Consider the following 25872-nt stretch of genomic DNA (forward strand, 5'->3'; position numbering starts at 1 on the left):
GTATTGCTTATGTTCTGCTCTGTTATTCTTCTAGAAGTTATCTCAGTGGTTAAAGTCCCCATGAGAATGAGGGCCTGCAAACATGAGACTATTCCTAGGTGTATGTAGAAGACCTCATTCAATTGTTCTTCCCATTCAGACAGCCTCTAGCAGGCACCCACTACAATGTCAACTATATCGTTCTACCCCAGCAAAATGTGGAGGTGAGGAATAAGTGAAAAATGCTCAACTTGTAATAAACTGACCGAGAACACCACTTAGATTTGTCTCATTTTTCAGTACTCCTGAAGTCATGACTGGATAGAAGGAAACCTATGAAAATTTAAAGGTTTTTAAAGTGCAAGGAAAAGCAGACCGATAAATTGTTCTTTGTGGTTTTTTTTAATTTGTCCTTGTACAAATTCTTATATTTCATTCAAATATATTTGATAACAGAGACTTGCAAGAATTACAAAATTAATTCCATTCATCATTTGTTAAAACAATTAGAATTTTATATGACCTAGATCATATGCTTCTGGTCAGTGGCAGATATTTTTAGCAGATGTGCTTTTTGTATGTCCAACCTATTAGGAGAGATGGACGGATATTTTTAATACAGGAAAGACAACTCTTTGCTTTGAGCATTTTCTAGTTTCTAGCCTAAAAATAGCCAACAAGAAAATAATTATTTGGTTTACTTTTATATGATATTAGTAGCATACAGAGCTGAGAGATCCAAATCCACACACTCAAAGATGTTATTTTCCCACTCTCATGTCTGGTGAAGCTCAACATGGAATGAGGTCCCATAACCCAAAATAATCTAGGAATGACACCCCTGTCATGCCAAACTTGCCTTGTAGTCTTCTTCTAAATGGCCTATTTGGCTAATCAGTGAAGAAAATTTTTTAGCAAAATATTTTGAACTTTTAATCTTGACTGTCAACCTTTCTGTAGGCAGCTACTGCTTCCTCATAGAAAGTATTGGGTCACTTAGTAGTATAAGTCCATGAATGAAAGTGAACAAGCTTATTTTATTTCTGAATGACAACCTGCAGACCTTCATTGGTTTATTCTATAGGGATTCCCAGGGCACATTATGGCTGAGCAGTATATGAGAGCGGCATCAAGAACAGCTCTCGTTTTCTTTCTGTTTTCTCCTTCTTCTCCCTACTCCTGGAAATGCCATCCCATTTTCTTCCTCAAGCCACCACCTTAAACTGATTCCACCCCATCATCCGGCCCTTAGTCTATGCAGTACGGGTGCCAAGGACACTTGCTCACATTTTTTTCTGACACTGTCTTCTATAATTCATATTCACTAAAGCCAGATAATGAATTCTTACATACTAGACATTCCTGACAATATGACCATTTCATTTAGATTAAGGCTGTGTAGTCACTTCAAGACAGGCACATGTAAAGCCTATCAACATTTTAAGATGGGTTATTACAAGTCATTTCAACTCAGAAGCTGTGTAGATATGATACTTTGGCACTGAACCTCAGCAAAAAGTGTATCCTCTCAGCAGATCTTGCTAACTTGCGCTCAGCACGATGACCGTGTGGCTAACCATCCTCCTTTAAAAAGCTAGTTCACATCTGAACCCAGAGTGTAACTAGACTCAGTGCCTAAACAGAAGCTGAACTTTCTGGAAAAAAAATAAACCTAGGCTTAACTCAGATTACTCAGATTTATTGAAATCCTGGCCACAACTCACAAAATTCCATACTGATCCTGCTCCAAAGAGATTATAAAAGGCAAAACACAATTGGTTTGGAAGGAACTATTTCTTCCTCAGTGGAATTTCCACACTGCCATGCGGTTTTCGCCACAGTACAATGCACAATGCTCCTAATGTTACAGGATAACCATAACGTAATATGATGTGCCAAAAGACTACACATTAAGAAAGTCAGAAATGATGGTTTTATATTTTGACTCCCAAAACTGAATTGATTCATGCAGCTTTCAAAATATGTATAATTTTGCAGCATTTTCTGTAGGTGATGATTCTGGAGAAAGAATATCAAGAATGAACTCAGATGTAACAGATAAATCTGGATTTTAGACTCGAACAAAATGTCATACACGATTTGTATTAAAGTAAGGACTTCTCAGACGTTGTAGCTGGAACAATTCTTAACACTGCAATTAAATACAGGAAATACATATCACACCAAGACATTCTTAGGAATCACAAAACTCATATTATCATTATGCAGCTCATTCTATTCACTCTATTTACACAGAATGCAAAGCAAAAAAAATAAAATGTCATACTACCTGGGAAACACAAGCTATTTTGATCTATTTGGTTTCTGAAAGCACAGTCGTCTGTACTGCTCATGTAGTACAGTATCCAAGTATCCTAGGAACCTTTTTCCATACTGAAAATATTTTTTATGAAACTTTTGGTTCTCTAAGTTCTCTAAGTTCTCTAAGTAAAACTAACGTGCTGTGTTCTGACTTACATACATTTGTGAAGCATTACAACATATCTACAAAGTCTAATAAAGACTCTCAGCAGGTAGTAAAAATGAGGGAGCTCTGTCTTTACTGGGTTCTGCGGGATAAGATCCATATATTTATCCGAAATTAAACTGTCCTTTTATGTTGCCATCTCGATATGTTCTCCTTTCTGTCATTTCTAACTTAATATTGAACCCTACCACATTTTACAAGGTCATCTTAGGAGTACTTCTAAGAAGGGATAGATAATATGTTTTTATTTGAGACATCATTTACATTCATATGCAAGATGGATCTGTTAAAAATACACAATATTACTATGCAGAGAACAGGAAAAGTTGCTCTTATGATATCTATCCATATCTGGCTGTAATATTAAGCATTCAGCTTTGGAGACAGAAACCGAAACAGAAATGTTGAAGGATAATATTTTCCTTTAAGGCGGGAATTTTAAATTACAACTTGAAAGTCTGAGTAGTGCAGATAAAATTGAGACACATCACAGATTAACTGAGTCAGAGTCACACAATTGATTGAAGTCTCTCATGCAGGATTGTTGAAGAAACCTTTTACAGGAAATCTGTAATACTGTCTTTGACAAAACCAGTGCTAGGCTGAAAGAATTCTGTCTGTGTCTCCTTTCAATGTCTTTTGATGTAGAGCTAAATTCTAAAGAGAATAGCCTAAAATGCATTTGTTTATAAATAACTGGCTGCAGCTCTTATTCATTCTATATTTCTAGCTACCATTTCTATATAGTAGTGTATAAAGCAGGATACAGCAATACTTATTCACATTTTTGAGCATACTCTCTTTTGGAAAAAACAACAATTAAATGTTTGATGCTGTTTTGACTTCCCTTGCTACTGATAAAAGATCAGCTAAGAGGGCTGAGAAATATAACCTCAGGATACTACCTTGGAAGATGCACTGGCTGGGATTCTACATACAGGAGCATTCTGTCAGATATACTGTACACAAGGGTATTGCCAAATAACAGCAGAGAGTATTCATGGTATTCTGAGGAACTGCCAAAGAAAACAAGACTGCAGATTACCCTTTATTTGATGTTGTGCTGACATTTCTCACATCAACAGAGTTTCTAGAACTGAAAACTTAAGGACAAACATCTAAGAATGGATACAGGGCGAGGATACTGGCTTTTTAGGGACATATCCTAAATCAGACCAAATTCAGTCGCTATTAAAAAAAAACCTAATGGGCTTTGAATTAAAAAAAAATCCTTTATCTGTAAGTGGTTGTGTATCCACATGACATATTTATATAATTTTTAAGATTGTTTCTCTTTCTGTTTCAAACCTTGGTTATGGTTTTATAGTTTTAGTTATTGACGCGTTATATAACTCAATGATAAAATTAAAAGCTTTTGTAGTTAAAAGCGTATTTTTTTCACTGTCTTCTAGAGCACAAAAAAAGTACTCATTTTGTTTCTTGTAATAATGTTAAAGAAATAGACCTGGGATAAATACATTTCCTGAAACATCTCATCTGGTCATTGACTCCTCGAGCTACACATAGGAAGAAAATAATAAAATCTACCCGGGCAACTTTTTGCTTGTTAATCTATGCCAACAGTAGTGTAAAAGCAGGAAAAGGACTAACAGTTCAAAAAGATATAAGGAGTCTTGAAACAGACAACACTTATACAAATGTCAACAATAAGGAGGCCTAAAACTCCATTCCTAAAACCCTATGTTACATTTTTTTGTTGCAAGACAGGCAATAGCAAGTCAGATGGAGAGCATGATCCAGGAAGCCTGGGAACTTCATTGATCTCTCATTGGTACGTTGCCATCAAAATAAAGAGGAAACAAGTTTTGGGAATAGCAGGAAGGCAAAGGAATTTGAAGACAGCAGAGAGATGGCTTCTCAATACATTTTTCTTTGCCAGGCTAAACAAACTCAACACTTGCAAACACCAGGTGCTCCAGCCCCTGGACCACCTTGGTGACCCTCAGCTGGACTTGCTCCAACTTGTCCTTGTCCCTGGGGAGGCTGGAGCTGTACAGGCAGGAGGGCTGAATATAAGGGAATAGCGTGTAAGCTTCAGGAAGAAAAGGGGGCGTGGAAGAAAGGAAGGAAGAGTGTGCAGGGCGTGACATTTTGTCATAACTGATAAAGACAAAACCCTTACTGTACTGTGTACAGTAATTTTAATTTGTTCTGTTCATTGTCACAAACAGAGCTCAAAGCTGCAAACATTAGACAAAGTGTTGCAACTTTCCAGTGGTGGCTGCTATGAGACAGAAACAGCAGGCCATTATAACTGATAAACGGCTCACATTTGCTTCAGTTTGGCAGCTGTAAAAGCAGCATTAATCAAGGTGTTAGTCAGTTTTGTATATTTAGGCTTACCCAGATAGGAATGTTTTCATCATGATCAATACTGGAGTTCTGGTAACTTATTAACAAATGTCTTCATTTTGCTCAGAAACCAGTAATTCTGGTGAAGTTTATGGCAGAAGTCTTTGGATAGGCACCCTGTCTAACAGAAAAAGATACAGCTTTTGTTTTCTCCTTTCTAGTATTTCCTCAGCATTTGAAGTTTTTCTGCTTTCATTACAGCAAAGGAAGAAAATCCATCTCCTTCGGTATTTTTAGCTTAGGGACTTTGCAGGGATAACATGCCATAAAAAAGAGAGACAGAAGATATCTTTTTCTTCTCCAGCCTACTTTTATTGTTTTGTTCAATATTTAATATTATACAAATAATCTTGATAGTGACTTAGAAGATAACTTGAGGCTGGTTAAAGAGATCAAGTTATTCGAGGCATATTGCCTTCCGACATTAAGAGATTGACGAACATCTCAAAATGAGCATCCAGAGATGTCATGTACCCAAATCTTTAACAATTCTTGACGATCCAGTGAGTAGATTGCATCACTTGAAGAGGAATAAACATGGGTTGCACAAAGAAAAGGTACAGCAGTAATGAATTAAAATTTAAGACTTCCTGGACTGCCTATATAGGAATGAAAGACAGTAGAAGCCAAACTGGGCACTAAAATATTCTGTAAGAACAGCTCAGAAATGAACTGTGGTTTTCAAGGATGAAGAAATTCAGAACAACAAAGCTGATCCAGAAACGAAACTGAGAGCAGCATCTGGGTGACAGATGCAAAGGGTCTTGCTATGCTTCCTCATTAAAAAATTAAAAAAAAAAAAAAAAAAACCCACAATAATTTATTTCTGTTTTATACATCTCCAAGCTTAGAGAACGGGTTTGCTGAATGAAGGCAAGACTATAAATTCAACATCACTAAATTCAGTGACAAAATATAGCTGATCTTATAGCAGGCAGGAGTTCACTCTGCATCTCAGAATCACTCTCCGAGGTGCATTTTGTCACAAATAGATAACAATCTCAAGCATGACACACAAGAAGACCTCACAAACAATGAAATGGAAGCATATTAAACAGCATAGAAAAATAAATCAATGAAAATGCAACTGAGCATTTCTTTACGGGGCCAATAGTGAAAGAGTGTATAAAATCCCTATTTGGGTCTATTCTTTTTAACAGAAAGTCATCTAACAAATGTTTAGATGCAGCAATGTTTTCAAGAGTTTTTCTTTTCATTCCCATCTCTCTTTATAAGGCATGAAAGTAACGGCTTTGCACCTTCTAACAAGCTGCTCAAGGCAGGAGTTTAAGGTCTTCTGCAGAATATTGAAGGAAGAAGAGCCTTTATAACAAACTGTGTTTTCTTGATGGCTACAAGATGATATATCTTTTTTACTCTGAAGAGGAAAACTATAACTATATTCATATCAGTATGTTCAATGGAGCATCTAACACAAGAGGTACTCATTCTTATATTAAAAAGATGACATGACAATAATTAGTGTTTTCACAGTACAACATCTTCCCAAAATGTTTTCCCATTTGTTACTTTGGTCTGAGTTGCAGTCAAAAAATATCAAAGTATTATTTCATTTCCTAAAGGTAGTGTACAAGGTCTATGTGACTCCTTTAATGTGTTTTCCACAGTGGAATTTGTTTTGGAAACTTGCCAAAATTATTGAATTATTGTCCTTGAGCTCCATACAGATTGATCAAATTATCACTAATATTGTTTTGTATGTATCTATCTCAAAGTGGCTTTCATGGTAAGATCAACTACTTATGTGCTGTTTGGAACTCTTCACGTCTGGCAAAATTAGTCACTGTCCCTTTATCTGCTTCTTTTATAAGCATTTCTGTGCAGCCAGTGCTAGGGCATTCAAAAGACTATTGCAAAACCACAACAGAAAGAAAAATGAGGGAAGGCAGTCTTTCAAAGAAAGCCCTTTACGTGCTTCCCTTCACTCCATTTCTGACTGTTATTGCACAGAGGTCTCTGTGGTGACGGATTACCATAATGTTTAGCCTTCATAGAACAGTAACGCTATCAAGGTATTTGAGCAATTTTCCTATCCATACTACCAGGAATGGAAAGAACTTGCTCTCTGAGCAAATGTTTGCAAGAAACATATAATTGTCTTCAGTAATGTCCTCCCTAATGCTCAGCCCTAATTTCAAGCAAGCAGCAGCCCTTTCCCACGCGCTTGTTGATATCCATAACAAAATGAGAGCAAAATGTGTATATTGTTAAAATTGAGCTTTTAAACAATCTTCTTTAAAACTGCTAGACTACATAAACTGCTTAGTTGTACATGAAATATTCAGGAGCTCAGACTCGTAGCTCAGTACCTCCCGGCCCCCTAAAGTTGTTCCCCTGAGAATTCCTAGAAATGAGTTATTTTTCCTTGTTGGCCTCCAGCAGTAAATACTCATTGATACACTGTCCAAACATTTCAAGTATTTTCTCCGTATTTCGGATGAGCCAGTGAAAGTTCTTTTTACTTCAAAATGCACTGCCAGGGGAATGCCTCTGCGAAACATTGCGGAGTGGTTGAAAGCAGCATTAACCAGGTTTAGGTATTATGGGGGTCAGGGTATGAGGTACAAATGCTTATCAGCATTTATCTCAGTTTTAGAGATGGTTGTGACTCATACTTTAGAATTCTGTGCCTGTAGAAAAGTACACATCCTAGCGCTGTTATCCATCCTGCAGAGCCTTGAGCAGAATTTTGTTGTTAAAATACTATCAATAAGCTTAGCTTTTATTGAGTGTTTAAATATTTCAGGCCCTGGGATAATCAAATAGCAGCACCTCTATTAAGACTGACTCAAAGAACACAAAAAATACAAGGCATGCTTGGCAGGCACTGGGCATATTTTGTGAAGATATAGAAAAATAATTTAAAATATATGCCTTAAATAGGGTAAAATTTTCTGCTTAGAGGACGGAAGAAAATCTTTTTATGAAGATATGGGCATCTGGCTAAGCTTGTCCTAGGAACACACTTAATGCCAGAAAAAGGCAGATGGGATATCAGTGCAAGATGTAATTCTTTTTAAATACAGTTCATGGAAACATTTTAATCACTTCTCCAAACTTCTACCAGCATCTTTTTTTCTGCCAGACGTGCATTTGTTTTCTGCATGTCGAGCTGCAGGACATGTTTCTGATACTTAAATCTCCACAATTTAAAGAAAGCATAAAGAATCAATGGCTTTGGTTCCCCCTTAAATGTTCCTCAGTTCAGCCCACAATTATTCTCATGAGTCTAAAAGGCACATGGCTGTAATCAGGATCACTCTTTGAAATGCCATTTGTTTGGATTTCATTCCACTGATAACCCACCAGGCAGCGTATGGAGTTGCTGTATTATTTCCATTTGTGGACATTGTCACACAGCTTCCAGTGCCGGGTAAATTTCAGTGATCAGGAAGCCAGGCTGAACATCTAGCTTCCCTTGTGGGGCAGACGTCTTGCAGGATCTTAAGCAATGGCTTTCCAGATTTCCCAACAAAGTCAAAAGGTGTTTAAAGAACGTGTGTTTAAAGGTGTTTAAAGAACGGGTGGATGAAGTGCTGAGGGACATGGTTTAGGGAGTGTTAGGAATGGCTGGACTCGATGATCCAGTGGGTCCTTTCCAACCTGGTGATTCTGTGTGATCTGTGTGAAAAGGCTTTGCTCCAGGTCCTATGCTGAAAGCAATTTCCACTACAAAGGCAGACCTTGGTTAAGATAACAAAGTTTCCCAAGATCGCCATCAGTCTACTCTCTCTTCTCCTCAGTTAGCAAGTGATTCAGGTGTTTTGTTGTTCTTGTAAATTTTGTTGTTCTTTTCCAAATCCACTCATCCTCCTCTCTGGGTAAAGCTACTCTACAGCCATCACTGTGACCAAAGCATGTGCAGACAGATATGATCTCTTGAGCAGACAATAGCCACTCATGTATGGTCCCAGCAGGCAGTAGCTTAGCCAACAGCAAACATCCACTTTCCCAAGCAAGCTATTGGATAATATGGAACCCCATGCTGCCATCACTACAACATGCACAGCACATGAGGAATTACAAGTTTTTGTGGCTGCAGGTACTCACTGCAGTTCAAGTAGTTCCTCAGGTGGAAAGAGAATCTCTCTCTGCAGCAGTCACCCATCAGAAACCCCAAGATAGACTGCGACCGAAACTCAGAGGCTCTCTTTCATTTTCTTTACCAAATGCTTGGCAGACCGAATTTGTTATAAGTCTCATTCATACCTCAGCCAGTGGAAGACTGCTGAGACATCCACAGACCTCTAGATCATAGAATCATAGAATAGTTTGGATTGGAAGGGACCTTAAAGATCATCCAGTTCCAACCCCCTGCCATGGGCAGGGACACGTCCAACCAGACCAGCTGCCCAAGGCCCCATCCAACCTGGCCTTGAACACCTCCAGGGATGGAGCAGCCACAGCTTCCCTGGGCAACCTGTGCCAGTGCTTCACCACTCTCATAGTGAAGAAATTCCTCACTATGTCTCATCTAAATCTGGCCCTCCCCAGTTTATAGCCATTGCCCCTCGTCCTATCACTATTAGCCTATCACCACAGCCAATACCTATTTTAAGACTATTCTCATTCTAGATGATTTTTGGTACCTGTCATTTCCAAATGATTGAGTAAATAACTCTGATAGAATTCAGGCACATCAGTCTCATCACACCTTTCAAAAATAAACAGACGCACATGAATTTTCAGTAGTTTTATTGAAAAATGCCTCTTTCATTTCAGAAATAAATAATATAAGGCAGTGAAATTCACAATTTGCAGTTAAAATATAAAAGCAGCAATTCTATATCAATAGTCTTGCAAACAATTTCCAACTGCTTTTGATAACTACGAAATATTTTATTCTGAAAAAAAAATTCCATACTAAATATACAACATAAACATGCAATTCCATCTCTGCAGGATTGACTGCAATTTGGCATAAATGTTACTGTGTCTACAAACAAGGAGATTTCAGGCATTACTAAACTGTATCCAGTTGATACAATGATTTCAGCTAGTTAATGTTTGTGGTGTTCAAAGGAGATGTATAAGAGCAATATATGCTCTGTGAAGTGTAACTAAGAATAGAAGAAAATGGCAACGAGTTTGGAAGGAGAGAGTATTTTTGTTTCTTTTTTAACTAGATAACACAGACCTGCAATCTGACTGAACTGTGAACATGCATTTGAAAAAGAAGAAAAACATAGAGCTAAAGCAGACGGTCCTTAGAAAATTTGCAGCAGCTCTGTGGATATTTTTGTTTTGGTTTTTTGGTTTTCTTTTTTTATTTATTTGTTTTTACATTATTTTGATGAAAAGGTAGCACTGGGATAACTGAATGCACATATTAACCTGTACGTAGCCATTATATGCAAAAGTATTTTACAAGCATTTCCAGAGCAATATGAAGTCTCTAGGTACACACATTGCTATCCCCACAAAAGCAAAATACAAAACAGGGGGGTGTCTGATACAAAAAAACCAGAAATCTATATTGCAAAATAAATGATGCACTCTCCCTGTGTGTATTTGCAAATGGAAGTATAGCAAGAACAAAAACCACCAACCAAAAAAACCAAAACAAGACACAGATCTCTTATGGTTTTGTTTTTGCTTTTCTTGACAGCGATCTTTTCCAGCGCATGTGCTCAGGGTATTCTGGTGAATGCATTTCAACTCCATAGTCCTCATACTCGTCATCTCTCCTTTCTGATTCCATAGGTACTATAAAGGGTTCACCTTCAGGCTGATAGGGTCCACTTTCAGGCACGTATGGTTCTGGTTGAAAATAGTTGTCCAATTGAACATAATAGTTATCACATGTCTTTGAATCCACAAATACAATGAGAGTTAGTCTACATAATGTTAGTCCAATCTTATTTCCATATAATAAATATATAAATTAATAGTTCACTAGGGGTATTTTTCAGTTTTGTCCATGAATACTTTTTGACAATAAAATAATAAAAAGTTTAAAATTAATTTTGAATAGCTTTGTATTTATAATACAGAAAATATTGCAGAAAGTCTTAAATTATGCAAGGGACCAATTATTGTAAAAGAAAAGAAAGCAAATCAAATAAAGAAAATATTTTACAGCTACTTCAGTAAATCAAACCACTGGACTTTATTTTAGTCTGTGTAATTAGTAGAAGACATGGAGCAGGTAAAATGAACACGTGGGTTTGGCATATACTAATTTTCTCTGAGAATGGGAAAGTGAGTTTACACATAACTATCACCAGCAGCAATATACAGTACATGTCATTTTCTTGTGCTGTTCCTCGTAACAAACCGAGTTACAGCTGGTGCTTCAGGAACACCAAAAACTACAGCAAAACAGAAGAAAAATAATTATAAGACTTTGGTATTTATAACTGCAGTTACAGAATCCAACAAGATTACATATGAAGAAAGGCACATGCCCCGATTCAGACATGTTGGTAACAAGCAACAGACAGGTAGGTTTCATAAGTTGTCAAAGATGTTATTCTGGCACATAGCAAGCAGCAGCAGGCTTTTATGCAAAAGCATCACGTAGAGTTGTTAACAGATTTTAGTGGATACGGTCCCATACAAATAATTTACAAGCCACAATTAGTTTACTATTTACATAAGTAATTTCTCCTTTACCAGGTTAAAGCTTTCTCTTCTAATGGCATTACCTTTACTGGTTAGTAGCTTTATAAGCCTCCTTCACCACTGAGGCTTTTGATGGTCGGGTCTTTTTTTAAAAAAAGAAAGACTGTTTATTTTATTATTGAAATGCAACAGGCTTAAGGAATTCACAACACTGTCCTTTATCTCATTCACAAGTTGTGTTAGTAAAAAGAATCTCCCCATTCTATGAGGTCAACATGGTTCAAAAACCATATCCGTGGTGAAATATCCATACGGACTCATTTTCTAATAAGCACGTGCGCAAACATCTCAGAAACAGGATTTTCATGTATTCAAACTGTAAGCAGCACTGGCGACTTAGAAAATGTGTTAGCCGAAACCTGAAACAGGTCAAAGATGATGTTAGTCTTTTAAAAAGTCCATCTGATGTGCAAAAACATACTTTCATCCAACTAAATACATAACAGTTAAGTCATAGGCATATATCTATATATGTATACATAGCTGCTTACTAGAAAGGAGAACACTTCTGAATCACAGGTACAGTTTTCTTTCTTTTTCATTTAAATAAGAATTTTGCGTGAGATCTGCAAAACCACTTGGCTTTTTAACCAGCAGCACTGAGTCTGCAAGTGTGTACACATATATATATATTATTTTTTTTTCTTTTCATGGGTACATGCACAATAGACTAACAGCAAACCATATTCAACAGCAGTATCACATACACTAATTTTGTTGCAATGCATACATATTAATTTGTTAACAATACTGTGGTCCTGCAGGATCCCCATGTTAAAATATATTAGAATCTTTCCAGTCAGAAATTGATGGTCACTGTAACCTTTTATTTTGATTCCAGAAGCAGTCTACTGCTTTGAGCTATGTCACAGAGTGGAAGATCGATATGACACAGGGCTACTTAGAGACTCCATGGTGCTTAACTTGATTGAAATTGTAGGACAGTGGTGTTTTTCAGTTGTCTGTACTGTATGACTGAATGGATTTCCTTTGTGGAAAATTTTTACTTCAGATATCAATTTTGCATAAAAAATCCTGACATTGCTCAGAAAGAGACACACGGAAATTGCCAACCACAGCATTCTTTTTATTTTTCAAGAGAAACATGGAGAATTCAACCTTGTTCTGAAGACGATTGGAAGGGGTGGGGACGGATGGGAAAAAAGAAGAAGAAGAAAATGGTCACTTAAATCCTATGAGCAACATTATCAACTGCTAACTATCTACGTTTTTTTTTTTTTTAAAAAAAAACACTACAATATTTAGTTACTACTTCCTTTTAAAAGCAAATCACACATAACATCAAGTATATCTGAACCAAAGTTCCAGTGACTGCTCATATACCTGCACATTGCCAAAAGGCAGGCCTGCTCATTGCAACCATTTCCTCCTGATTCAGTATGTCCAAGTTAGCAGGACTGTCTCATGTAAAGGAACTCAATGTGAACAGCTATATCTGTGAAGGCTAATTGAGCCAAGTTAAGTAGTTCATAACCTACCTGGGAATCCTTGGCCATTGTATGGGATACTAGCACACTGGGAAGAATCACAATATCCTGGTGGCCCTGGTGGCCCTCGAATACCCGCATTTCCAGGACGACCTGGCGGCCCTGGTGGTCCTCGTGATCCTGTGGAGCCTGGTGGACCAGTTCTAGATTCTCCTTGTGGACCTAATTTTAGAATTGAAAAGTGGTGGTCAGGGGGTCATTTTCTTTAAAAGCCAGTTTGATAAAACAGTTAACATTACTGATGTCTAGACTACACAAACTAGGCTATGTCTTCGGTGAGAAAACACTTGCACTTTGTTACTATATGGGGACCAAGAGAAAGAAAAACAAAGGAAAACTAGAAATGTGACTCATCATTAGTTGCTTCCCTGTGTGTGGCTTATTTAAGGATTTATTCACAGAAACTGATTTAGTAAGGTTTGAGCCAAGTAAGAAATATCAATGACTTCTCTGGTTTATTTCCCCTCCGTGTAAGTTACAAAGATCTCAAGGGAAACTACTAGATTAGACAAGCACACTGGATTTCAATTAGAATAGAAGAGTACATTAATTCTGCTACCCTGTAGCCCCAGGATAGATGAGGTAATGTTTTTTTTGGAACCAGTCTTATTATGGTTAGCAGAAAAGTAAAGCTTCAAGTAACTGGGGCTACAATTTGCTGCAAGCATCTTATGGGTCCGGTAATGGAAAACCATGTTTGGCTTAGTAAACTACAAGCAGAAATGAATGATGCAGCTGATTTCTGCCAAGGCATCGGTGAACAAAATTGCATGATAAGAAGAGCAAAACCAGTGGTCAAATACTATGACTCTATCATCTGCTAACTTGGGGGGTCTATATTTTGTAGTCCAGACACAATCTGTAGTTCTGTAAACATAAGTGAAAAATGGACCTAGATGCTGCAAAGGTATTGTCTGATAATGCTCATCTGGCAAATATGTGGACAATGTAGTTCAGGTAATACATTTTCACACAAGCGAGCATGCCAGACAAGAAAATTACAAGATTAAGATATCTATTGGCCATAAAAAAAAAATCTTTCTAAATTGCCTTTTTTGCAGGGGTTTTCAATAAACTCTAATACATGTCAAAACCATGAATTGGATAGAGTAAAGCTTGTTCATTCACCAAATGTAGCCTGGCTCCCTATGAAGAAGTTTTGTCTTTTTTCTCCTACTTTTCTGCAATATGATAAAATAAGAAATATTTACCAGGTGGTCCCGGCAAACCTCGTGGTCCTTGGGATCCAGTCCCTCTTTCACCTTTCTCTCCAGGCAATCCTACAGAATAATAATTTTTAAAAAGCAATAAAAACCAAATTAAGGAAACCACATCAACAAATACTTCTTCATCCTCTCTTATTGGTATTAATATTTAGTTCTCATTATTTAACGGAACAAGGCTGGTCAAACCTTATTTTGTACAGATGGCCAAATGTGCACTTGGGAAAATAATTTGAAAATAAATATACTAACCTAAAACCAAAGTGGGCTGCAGAGGTAATTGAGAACAAATAAACTTTCTCAAACATAGAAAAGTCTTAGAGGTACTTAAAAAAACACCACAGAACCTTATTGTTTTAAGCCACAAACAGTAAGTCTACAAAGGATGCTTTACACTTTCTTAAAAACAGTGATGATCAAATAAGTTCAAGAAAGAGCAGAATTCAGAATTTCATGCTTCCTTAATTTTTTCTAAACTTTTTTTAAAAATTATACTAAAATATATGCTAGAAAACACATTACTGAGTCTATGCTATGGTACAGCAGCTGGAATAAGCAAAGATTACAACGTAGTACAGTACAGACACTCCATGTCGTTGCAATGATCCAAGATAGCCACAAAGGGTTTAGCCATAAGCTCAGACTCAGTCCAGAGTTGCTTGAGTCCAGAGTACTCTGACAGTACTGCAAATAACCAAGGATGCAGACCTAATTCTTTCAACTCCTACTTTTTATGCTTGGTAATGACTCATTTTCTCTCTTAATCAGAGTTCTGTTCCGCGAAGTTGTGTTACTCCAAACAGCCTTTCAAGACATAGCTGTTTAGTGCCAAAAGAGTTATGAGAACATTCATTTTCCTGGGATATCCTGTGGAAGCCTGAGACAGCAGCAAAAATGTTACACCAGTTTGTGTTTCATGAAACATGAGCTAGGAAAAGACGGAAAAAAACACTGATGTAACTAACCTTGTCCTCCAAAATTAACAGTGTCCCTCAGGCAATCCAAATGACCTAAGGGGCTACTGCTAGGTGTGGTCCTCTTAGTCTGACATGGTAAAGGTAAAGTGATCAGATTGCTCCTCTGGCAGTCTCTGTACTATGTCCACTATGAAATATACAGCTGCCTTGGAATTTACTCACCTCTTTCACCAGGTGGTCCTTGGACTCCAGGAGGTCCTGGGAATCCTGGTCTTCCTCCAGGTCCAGGCTCTCCTCTTGTCCCAGCAGCTCCTGGGGGACCAGGTGGCCCCGGTGGCCCTGGCTGGTTACGGTTTGAATAATAATCATTCGGGATTTGATTCAGCATTTGATTGAACCGGCTCATTTGACCTTCAAAAGAAAAGAAAAATGGTTCAATAACACATGTGAAATGTTTGAAAGTCTTTTTATCAGATTGGAAAGGAACAACAAATTATCTAATTTTTTTAAATCCCATCCTTGTTCCCATTCAATAAATTAGCAGTGAACTGGTACAAATTAATTAAGAAGACTTGCTACACTTCAAAAGGTGGAGTATCACATTTCTACGTACTTTCAGAGCTCTAAAGATACCGCAGACACAGTATAAATTATTCACATGTAAAGCCAGCAGCACACAGTTGCTTTCTCAAGCCTTCTGCATGCAGGCAAATTTCATTTGCAAAGAAAGGTGTCCAAACAAAAGCAACAGCATTGTGTAGCTACGCAGAAAGGAGCCCTTAATGGAGGGGTACATCTAGCCCTATTTGACTAGTGTAATGTGCCAGTCCTAGCATAACCTCAAAGAGATTAACTGAATATGGAAAAAATAAGGCAGGGATGTTTAAAAAAGAGATACTGAATGACCTCAGAAAATACTTTCCCTCCTCTGTGATGGCTAACTAACAGACGTATTGCAAATAGCAGCCATCAGAGACATTTTAAAGGACATACTGTCCTCCTCCCTGTACCCAAGCACTCTTAATGAACCTAAAGGTATATCTGTTTACCTCCATTAGCAGTTGCCCTTGTCATAGACATAATATTAAGAACAATTTATGGACACATTTGCCTCTGTCCTCCTCGACAGGTCTACTGACAGAGACAAAGTTCTACAGAGAACACTTACAAGGGTTGCAAAGCTGCACTGTGTGGCAGTAGAGGATTGAAATTCACTTTGGAGTCCTTATCCAAATAAATATCATTATTACTCATATAGCACAGCTCATTCTGGGCATAGTATTTACCCAACACCCAGTCTCTTCCTGCTAGCAAAGTACCTGCAGAGAGCATCCTTTTTCTCATCAATTCCCTCCTCCTGAAGATCACACGTTTAATGAGAAAATGTATACTGATTTATGATTATGATAAAGTAATTTCAGACCAGACTGGCCAAAGGGAAGTCATCAGAGTATTAGACTTGCACAAGTATTTCCAAAGGTCACAGATTAGTTCATGAGCAAGCTAGCCATTTGGATCTGGCAAAAATTTAGCGCTACATTTTTATTCCACCAAGTCATTGTCATTGGACATCTATCATACTACTCAAGCTCTTGTTCTGCTCTGTACCTAGTATCCCATCACACTAAATTGAAACAAGCAAAGTAATAAATTACTAGCATGAGAAACAAAGCAAGCATCTCTGTTTACCATTTATCAGTTGTTCACAAACTTGTCTTGCAACAGCTCGCATCATGTTCTGAGAAGCAATGTCACCCTAAATAATCAAAACCAAAACAAGTGTTTCATTAGCAAGTGTCTGTGCTTTTAAAGACATAGTTCTTAATTAAAAAAATCAAAGAAAACTGGACTTTAAAGCAGACTTACTCTGTCACCTTTTTCTCCCTTCATTCCAGGTGTACCCTGAAATAAATACAACAAAAATAAAGCAACTGAAGGATAATGTTATTCCATCTCACCTATAGGCCTGAGACATGTAATTTTAGAAAACTGGACTCCTTCAAGAAGAAAGACTTGGTCCTCCTTAAACTCTGCATTTCAGAGATGCTAAACCACGTCCCAGCTAAGACTGGACAAGCAATGATCTTTTGTGTATGATCACACACATTGACAGAAGCAGAAGAAAATTATCTGAAGGAAAAATTCAAACCAGGGACAAAGAAACTGACATATTTTGACACTGGGATCACATTGGCAATTTGAAATTTGGATTTCTAACATCACATTTCTGTAAATGATGAACAGTCTTGTGTGAGTTATATGACTTTAAGTCTTAAGTCAACTCATCATTAAAGAAGGTAAGCTAGGAAGCATATCTAAGGAAGGTAGAACCCACAAGAAAGAGACCCTATGTTAAGTGAAAGAGTGCTAGGCTGAGGTGACACATAAGAGGGAGAGAGATGCCACTAAGTGCTTATTCTATTTATAATGCCAGCTTCCCTACTACTTCTCAACCACTTATATTCTTCCAATAGCCTCACGGAAGTCTGAGCCTGAGCTGCTTTATAATTATTGAGATTTGCCAAGACCTAACTCCTGTCTATCAGCAATTTCCATTTGTCTTTGAATATTCTAGTGGCTGCTGCGGGGTTTTTGGTTTTCAAGAATACTATGTAAGAAGCCAGCCAGTGAGCTGGATTCTACTTTTTATATATGCATGTATTCATGGCTGGAAAAACATCATGTATACTCTAAAGATGTTTTAAATGCTGAACTAGAGACAGGCACGCACAATCTTCTCTGCAAACATAATTTTGCAACTCTCACACAATGTTTTCAGATTTCAGCCTTGTGTTTGATCCCACTGCTAGCAAAGAAAAGCATTGAGAGAGTAGACCATACTTTCCAAAGAAAATGTAATCACGATGCTTGGTATGACTGATTTTTAAAGATTTCCAAAATAGATAGCAATGAGCTTAGAAGGATTGCTTTGGTCTATTCAACATGATTTTTGCCATAGTAAAAATTACAGATGCCCATTTAAAATAAGTAGAAAATTAGATTCAAAGCCATTTGGTTTAGCCACTAAGTTGGCCTTTGAAAAATTTAAACATCTGCAAAATGTTTTAAAACTGTTCTAATTTTGACATCAAAATACAAAAGAAAAAAAGAAAATACAACTGGATTTACTTCAAGACCTGCTTAGGAAGCTGTCATGAATAGCCCTTCCGATGCTCTTGAGTACTCACTGTCATAAATATGAAGTATGCCAAATCCCAAGGCAGTACAAATAAAACTTTGCCCTAAACTGTGGCTTCTGAAGTGGTCATTGTGAGTTTTACAGGCAACTTCAGTGCACGCAGTTAGGCCACAGCTGAGTCCTTCTAAAAATCTATTGTAAATTCACTTGCCAGAATGTCTGCAAAGAGCACTGGAGCTTTGTTAGTCAAGCCAAAAGGGGTCAGTATGAGTTCAAAGAGATTTCCACTTGTAGCCTAAACTACTATTTGAATGTAAGGCGTACTTGAAAGGTGAAAAAACAGTTTGATGATGTGCTGCTCTGTGTGTTCTCCACATACTTACACATACATCCTAAATATTGCTGCTTTTTACACTGTAGTATTCCTTTAAGGAGCCTGTTTACCACCATTAACAAAGCAAAGGCGAAGTGTGGGCCACAGCTGTTTTTCATAACATTCCTACAGTACCCACAATTAATTTCAACAACACGAGATGACAAGCCATTCCACTGAGGTCACAGCAGATACAATTCAAATGCAGTGGCATTCTTTCATAGACTTTGAACAAGGTTTTGGGCAAACAAATTCCCATGGGAAATGTTGGGGTGTGAACTTAGAGCACTACCTAAGCTTCTCTGCAGCAGGGTTGAGATAGGTACCCTATGACATGCCACAGAAAATATTAGGCAGCTCATCCATCACTAAAGTAAGTAGTTGGTATATGGTGCATTTGCATCATGCACAACAGATCATTCATGCAAAATTAATTGTACAGAATCAAATTAAAGATTTAGAATGGCAACACCATAAATGTGCCACTGGAATAAATTATGCCACCAATGAGATAGTTACTAATACGGACACAATAAACTCATCAAACTGCTGAATATTCTTTCCTTTCTGTCCTTCACTCCTTAATCTACAATTTTCTTACTCTGTGAAGTTCACAGGGAAAAGATCTGTCTTCTAATTTTAGTTTAGAACAGCCGCATGCTTAAACAGACTGTGGACTTGTAAATGGCATAACAACATAAATAGATAACAATTATGACCATCAGGAAAACATGACATTTCCATCTGTCATTCTGTAATAATTAACATTCTGGTAAATGCTGATGTATTGAAGGTCTAAAAGAGATGTAATTCATCTCTGAATTCAACAAACGTTACCATCTCAGTCAGAAACTATCACATTTATCTGAAATATCCATTGAACAGAATTGCAGTTTTTCACTTACATTAGTTTATAACATGAAAATCATGAGGGAGGAGGGAATATTCAAATTATTTGGTGCTTCTCTTTCCGTTTGAAACTTGGCAATTTTTTGTATTTTCTAAAAGTGTATTCATTTTAAATTATCTGGTGAGTACGTATTCATAATACCTGCTCATTGTATTCTTATTCTTTCTAAGCGCTTTCATAGCACAACCTCATGTCATTCTGACTGGAAGCAAACCATGCAGTATGTTTTCTTGTTTATTCACTAGGTAAGTGCGATCATTAGAAATCAGATTTCTGATCTACTATCCAAGTAATATTCTAATAATTACTTAAAGTGCCTTCTTTCAATGAATTCACTTGCTAGAGCATCCATACACCAGCACCATACACAGAAGAGGAAAAGATGAAGCAAACTTGAAGTGTTCAAATCCTATATATGGTTTCTGGAAATATTTCTGCTGACCAGTCAAGAAAAGTTCTTCAGGCAGTCTTCAGCTACAAGACAGGTTGGTAGACAGGAAGGTGCTCTGGTAACAAAAGCACAACATTGCTCCAAAGTACTGCCAACAAAGCTCTCACAGCTAGAAAAAGGCTAAGATCATCACTTAATCATAAGTGATACACAGTCAATTTTACACTTCATTGAGACCAAATGAGCCTCATTCTTCAATTTGTGACCTTGCAAAAATAAAACTGATTCAGCCATATGAGTGGAGATCTATAGGTTACTCCAAACTAATTTTAAAGTTTGGAGATCAGAGGCTAACTAGCTATGTTAACAAAAATTTTCTTTTTCCACCTGGATATTTAAGAAATATGATTTCCAAAAGACAATTACAACTGCAATTACTGACTTGCCGTTGGCACCTTCCTCCCGCTTCGTTACATTCTTCTTAAATTTCAGTTCATTTTCTTTTAATAGATAAAAGCATGCAATTTAGCCAACTGCTTGCCAGCATTTTGAGAAGCAGCAGCTGCTGTTGACATTCTGTTTTGTTGATATCCTGCAATGAGGGAGTTACTTGGGGTCAGAATGAGGAAAAGCTAGTTTATGCTGCATGTGGGATTTTTCTGAGCTGTGGGATGAAAGCTGGAGCCGCAGCAAAATTCTGCTTCTGAAGGACAAAACAAAGGACATTTTGCTATTTGTACTTTAAAAGATAATGCTCTCAGTTGTTTTCTGCAGACAGAATGTTTGCTCCCTAGAAGAACCACCAGTTCGCTGTTCCCAAAGCAGCATCTTTTTGAGATCTCATCTAGGATGTTGGCATAGATGGACATAAGATCAGTGAATACACAGCAGCAGAGAACAGGAAATACTCAAGAACTGCACTTAACACACAGTAAACCTCCTCCTTATGTGCTTAGAATTACTTTCTAAAGGTTTTCACAGGCTGTCTAGTCCTGGTGGCATCACCCTAAAAGCACCTTATAAACAAACATAAATGCCTTGCACTGTTTCCTGGCGACTTCCTAGACCAACAGTCAGACCCTGTTGTCAAAGTCTGAATTATAAACAAGACAGCTCAACTTGAAGATCACATAGTCTACCTACCCATGCATTACCTTTTTCACTCCCACACCAATAAAATAACCGTACTGGAATTTCCTTCCCTAGTAATCCAAGTTCTTCTATATCCATTTCCTCAAGAGTCAATATCCTCTTTTAGCTGAATTCTTTCTTATTCTTGCTGTTTGTTACCCTAAAATACATGTACAGACTGCTACTAAATTCTCACTCTCTGTTTGACCAGACACACACACAGAGAACAGATATATTAGTTTCCTCTAGGATAGACAGTGCTAAATTCTCATTTATTGACTCATTTGTGTTCTTACTGATCCTTTCTTGGTTTTGTTACTACACTGAAAAAAAACCCATAAAAGTTTCTCTCAGAAGTACTTACAAGTAGATTATAAAGTTAAATTTCCTACTGCTGTGAAAATTCAGTTAGCACTTCAAGCATCAACTTGTTCTAAGATAAGTACACTTTGAGACGAAATATTTACAGCTACATTTGTGGTGTGGTCTGCCTCAGTTTAGCACATTAGTGGTAATTAGCACATCAAGGAAGAGCTCCAATTGACTGCGTTCACTGGAAATGTCTCTGCGACACTAAGGATCCTCATAATTTGCATGTAACTGTATCTTTTGCCTGAAATGAATTGCTCCTTGCCCTATAGGAGCCTATTAACTGATTTGCGCCGTGTATTACCAACAATACAGATTGTTCAGGTAAAAGAAAAAATGTCAGGATCTAGTTGAAAGTTATTTACTCTTTCTATTTACCAGAGGCAATGTGAAGCCTCGTTATCTTTCTTCGGGACAGGAAGTTATAAATTCAGGCAGGCCTGAACTATGATTCAGGACACTGGAAGCTGCATTTGGCCATTAGGCTGCACCTTTGGCAATTCTAATACTGCACACAAAGGAAAGCGCTGAAATTCTGTCCACCAGGAGTCTGATAAAACATCTGTGCAAGGTGCAAGCCAGAATCCCTGCTGGGTTCTGTTCTAGAAACATAAGAAATAGTAAATATAATGCACAGTGTTCCATTACAAGAAAGAGCAATAACTGGGGGGAAAAAAAAAAAAGGTATTTCTAACTGAAAGGAACTCTTAAGATTAAAGTGTAGAAGAACTTACATGTGGTGCTTGGACAGGAGTTGACTGCTTTGCCTTGCAAAAGCACTGAAAGTGGGCTTGTAGTCAAATTTACTTCTATGCACATTATTTACCTGCAGAAGATCTTTGCTGCTGAACTGGGCTGGCTATCCAGCATGCCAGGCAAAGGAAAGTTCAAAATACATCCAGTAGTTTGAGCCTCACTTGTGAATAAATCACAGCACCTTGTGCACCAGCTATGTCGATCAAGCATCTGACACGGCAGGAATATCACACTAGCAATGTATGATTAAAGGCTTTAGTACTTTCCTAAGACACTCAGTGTCGTCTACTGCAAGGAGAAATGGGATTTATAGGCTGGCAAGTGGAAACTGAATTCAGCGTATGCGTGACAAAATGGCCCAGCTTCCAGGTGCTCCTGGGAACTTCCCCTTCATAGCCACCAAGCTGCCCAGCCTACTACATATTCTTCCAAATTATCCAGCTGTCATATACACAATGATATTGAAACAAGATGGAAAATTCTGGCCGATTACTAGACATTAAGGCACAAGTAATAAATGACTTCCTGTTGCAATTTCTGTCTCCACTCCTGGCTCAAGCATAATTTCTCAAAGATCCTATAAATTAATCAATTTCTCCTGAAAACAAAATTTCTCCTCAAACTGCTGGTAGGAGGCAGTACCCCCTGCTCTTTCTCCCTACTCAGGATGTACTTTAACTTTAAAGGTTTGAATAGAACCCACAGAAACCACGCCCAAATAATTTCAGTATCACGTTATAAAAAACACCAAACATTAGTAAACCAGAAATGATTATGTAATATTATCAAAGATTGTCCACCTTCAGCAGTGTACCATTTTCTAACTACACACACACACTAAAATATAAAGACTTTCCAACCACTTTGCTGACCCAATTCTTCATGCTTATGCAGTAAAGGAATATATATCTTGGCACAAAATAGCCTATAATCTTTTTTAGTGGAAACTAGAGACCACAATTTCCAGCCTCAACTATTAAACTCAGCAAAATGACATACTGTAAAAACAAAATCATTTGAAAAAAAGGCTTGTGGTCTTAGGTTAGCTTCACTGTATTAACCACTGTCATAAGTGCTAGACAAGTATTTAAAGCAAGGATAAGTCTCATATTCATCAAGAAACTGTAATTTTAAATTTGATATTATAAATGTATCATTATCTTACTGGTGTCCCACGATCTCCTGGCTTCCCGGGCTTTCCACTTGGTCCAGCAACTCCTGGAACTCCTGGAGCACCCTACAGCAGAAGACATGTAAAACAAACTGTGGAAATCAACAACAGCCTAAGTGCTAATAAAAAATGTGTTATTATACTGGTGCAAAGCAATACTGAAAATGGCTCCTATCAGGTTGTTGGGTTTGGTTTTTTTCTGTTATGTACATATCAGCCTTGAAAACTTTCCTCCAGAAAAAAATATTTTCTTTCTTCATGGAAATGTGTCCTTTCACATAACACCGCAGTTTAAAAGGAATTTCTGAATCTAAAGATGTAGAGAGTGTCTATGGGTTTAGTATCACTTTTAATAACTCCTAAAGGAGTACAAGACAGTTTTGCCTTCTAACTTATCTAGCAGGTCTGTGATCCATGTAAAAGTCTACAATAAAAAGTCCATAGAAGTCATTCCACTGATACTAGATAAATCTGAACAAATAAAAGACCAGTATTAGATTATGTGATAAAGCCCACCTGCACACCCACAAAGGAGCACCAGAAAGACAACTGGAGGGGAGCAGGGACATCCTAAATAATATCCTGCCCTAATAACTCCTGTCTATATAAATATACATGGCATAAATGTGTATTCTGTGTATCTGTGTCTACCGAGAATACATCTTCCACCTCGTTATTGGTTGGACCACATAAGATGGAGTTGAAGATCTCAAGTTGGCTGATCCAGGGTGATAGGGTTGTTTTACTCTAACAACCAGCACCTTTTCTAACATGGTTGAATAAAACACAATGCAGTAGCTTTTGTAGCAAAAACTAATCCTCAAACACTGTCAGGGAAAACTACTGACAGCGCCTGTTTTCAGCAGACTACAGCAATAAGTTGATTGATTTCAGCAGAACTACTTATGCATTTAAAGATCATGCCTAAAGAACTAGGTAATCTGGTTCTTCCCTTTTTTAAAGTGCAGAAATCAGTTTTGAAACCACTCTTATAAATGTTTGTGAAGACTTGCTTTCTGCTGCTTTCTGCTCAGCTTTTACCAACAATTTCCTAGATCCATTTAGGATATTAAACAAAGGATCCATTTCATATTTCACAGAAACTGAATATGTCAATGTGGCACTCTCTTGGCTCAGGTCTCTTATTTCAATATATATCGAAGGCAAAATTATATTTACCGCTGGTCCTGGTGGGCCTCTGGGACCTGTGGGACCATCTTTTCCAGTGAAACCCTATTGGAAAACAAAAGCATGATTAGAGATTAACCTAAGACTGTAGCCTGATTAAAATGGCCTTTAATATTACAGAACCATAGAATGGTCAGGGTTCAAAGAGACCTCTGGAGATCACCTAGTCCAACCCCTAATATTATATAATTGCAGTACTGATTACTAGCAGCATGTAATCTAAAACCTATCCACAATGTAAGTTATAAAAGTAACTATCATGATTATTATGATGACACCAGGCTGAGTGGTGTGATGACACCGAGCTGAGTGGTGTAGTTGCCACACTGGAAGGACGGGATGTCATCAGAGGGACCTGGACAGACTGGAGAATTGGGCCTGTGAGAACCTCATGAGGTTCAACAAGGCCAAGTGCAAGGTCCTGCACCTGGGTCGGGGCAATCCCCGTTTCAGTACACAATGGGAGATGATGTGCTTGAGAGCAGCCCTGCAGAGAAGGGCTTGGGGGTGCTGGTCCATGAGAAGCTCAACATGAGCCGGCAATGTGCGCTCGTAGCCCAGAAGGCCAACCGTGTCCTGGGTTGCATCAAAAGAAGCATGGCCAGCAGGGCCAGGGAAGTGATTCTGACCCTCCACTCCTCTCTTGGGAGACCTCATCTGGAATACTGCATCCAGCTCTGGAATCCTCAACATAAGAAGGATATGGAACTGCTGGAATGGGTCCAGAGGAGGGCTACAAAGATGATCAGAGGGCTGAGACGAGCAGAGTTTCAAAGTGATCACCTGCAGCGCAACAGTGTGTGGAAAACATCAGAGCTGTGTACCTCAGCAGAGCCCTGCTCAGCGTACACACTGCTCTGTGGGATCAGGCATCTGAGAATCTAGTCAGGAGAGCAAGCAGTGCAAGTTTTACAGAAACTATCTGGCTACCTAATGACTACCTGGGGAGGGTTTCACCCCTAGTTTTTTCCAGTCCTTCCACTTTTATGTTTCCAGATTAGATACTGATAAAATGACTGCTTTTGAAAAAGCATTTGAAAATAGAAAGATATGATAAAGAAGGGGGCACGGGAGAAACCAACATTACTTAGTCTTTTCAGAAGATAAACTGAGGAAATCTTACCCTTTCTCCTGGAGGTCCCACTGGGCCAGGTGGACCAGGTAAACCTGGGGTTCCCTAGAGGAAATAGGAATAATTAACTGTATCCATGACAGAACAAACAGAATAGCTATGCTAATCATCCCAGTATGCACACATTGAAATGTTTATCTGTATTCAATGTTGCTTTTTGGCATTTACAAAAATAAAAA

General features: G+C 37.9%; 1 protein-coding gene across 7 annotated transcripts in view; it reads right to left on the reverse strand.

Annotated features, from left to right (window-relative positions):
• Positions 1-9553: 9553 nt before the first annotated feature.
• Positions 9554-25872, reverse strand: part of COL12A1 (collagen type XII alpha 1 chain) — a 98351-nt gene continuing 82032 nt past the window's right edge. For 5 of the 7 annotated variants that reach the window (XM_054062599.1, XM_054062604.1, XM_054062597.1 and 2 more), the window contains 9 exons: positions 25685-25738; positions 24553-24606; positions 23368-23439; positions 17000-17035; positions 16823-16889; positions 15356-15544; positions 14205-14273; positions 12985-13155; positions 9554-10621 (listed from right to left, as the gene is read on the reverse strand). In XM_054062599.1, coding sequence (XP_053918574.1) covers positions 10440-10621; positions 12985-13155; positions 14205-14273; positions 15356-15544; positions 16823-16889; positions 17000-17035; positions 23368-23439; positions 24553-24606; positions 25685-25738 — 894 coding nt within the window. In that variant the 3' untranslated portion in view covers positions 9554-10439. Of the gene's footprint in view, positions 12611-12984; positions 13156-14204; positions 14274-15355; positions 15545-16822; positions 16890-16999; positions 17036-23367; positions 23440-24552; positions 24607-25684; positions 25739-25872 lie in introns of all 7 variants that reach the window. The other 2 variants (XM_054062600.1, XM_054062602.1) reach the window with 2 other exon arrangements.

The sequence above is a fragment of the Cuculus canorus genome, chromosome 3, assembly GCF_017976375.1.
Source record: "Cuculus canorus isolate bCucCan1 chromosome 3, bCucCan1.pri, whole genome shotgun sequence".
Taxonomy (NCBI): domain Eukaryota; kingdom Metazoa; phylum Chordata; class Aves; order Cuculiformes; family Cuculidae; genus Cuculus; species Cuculus canorus.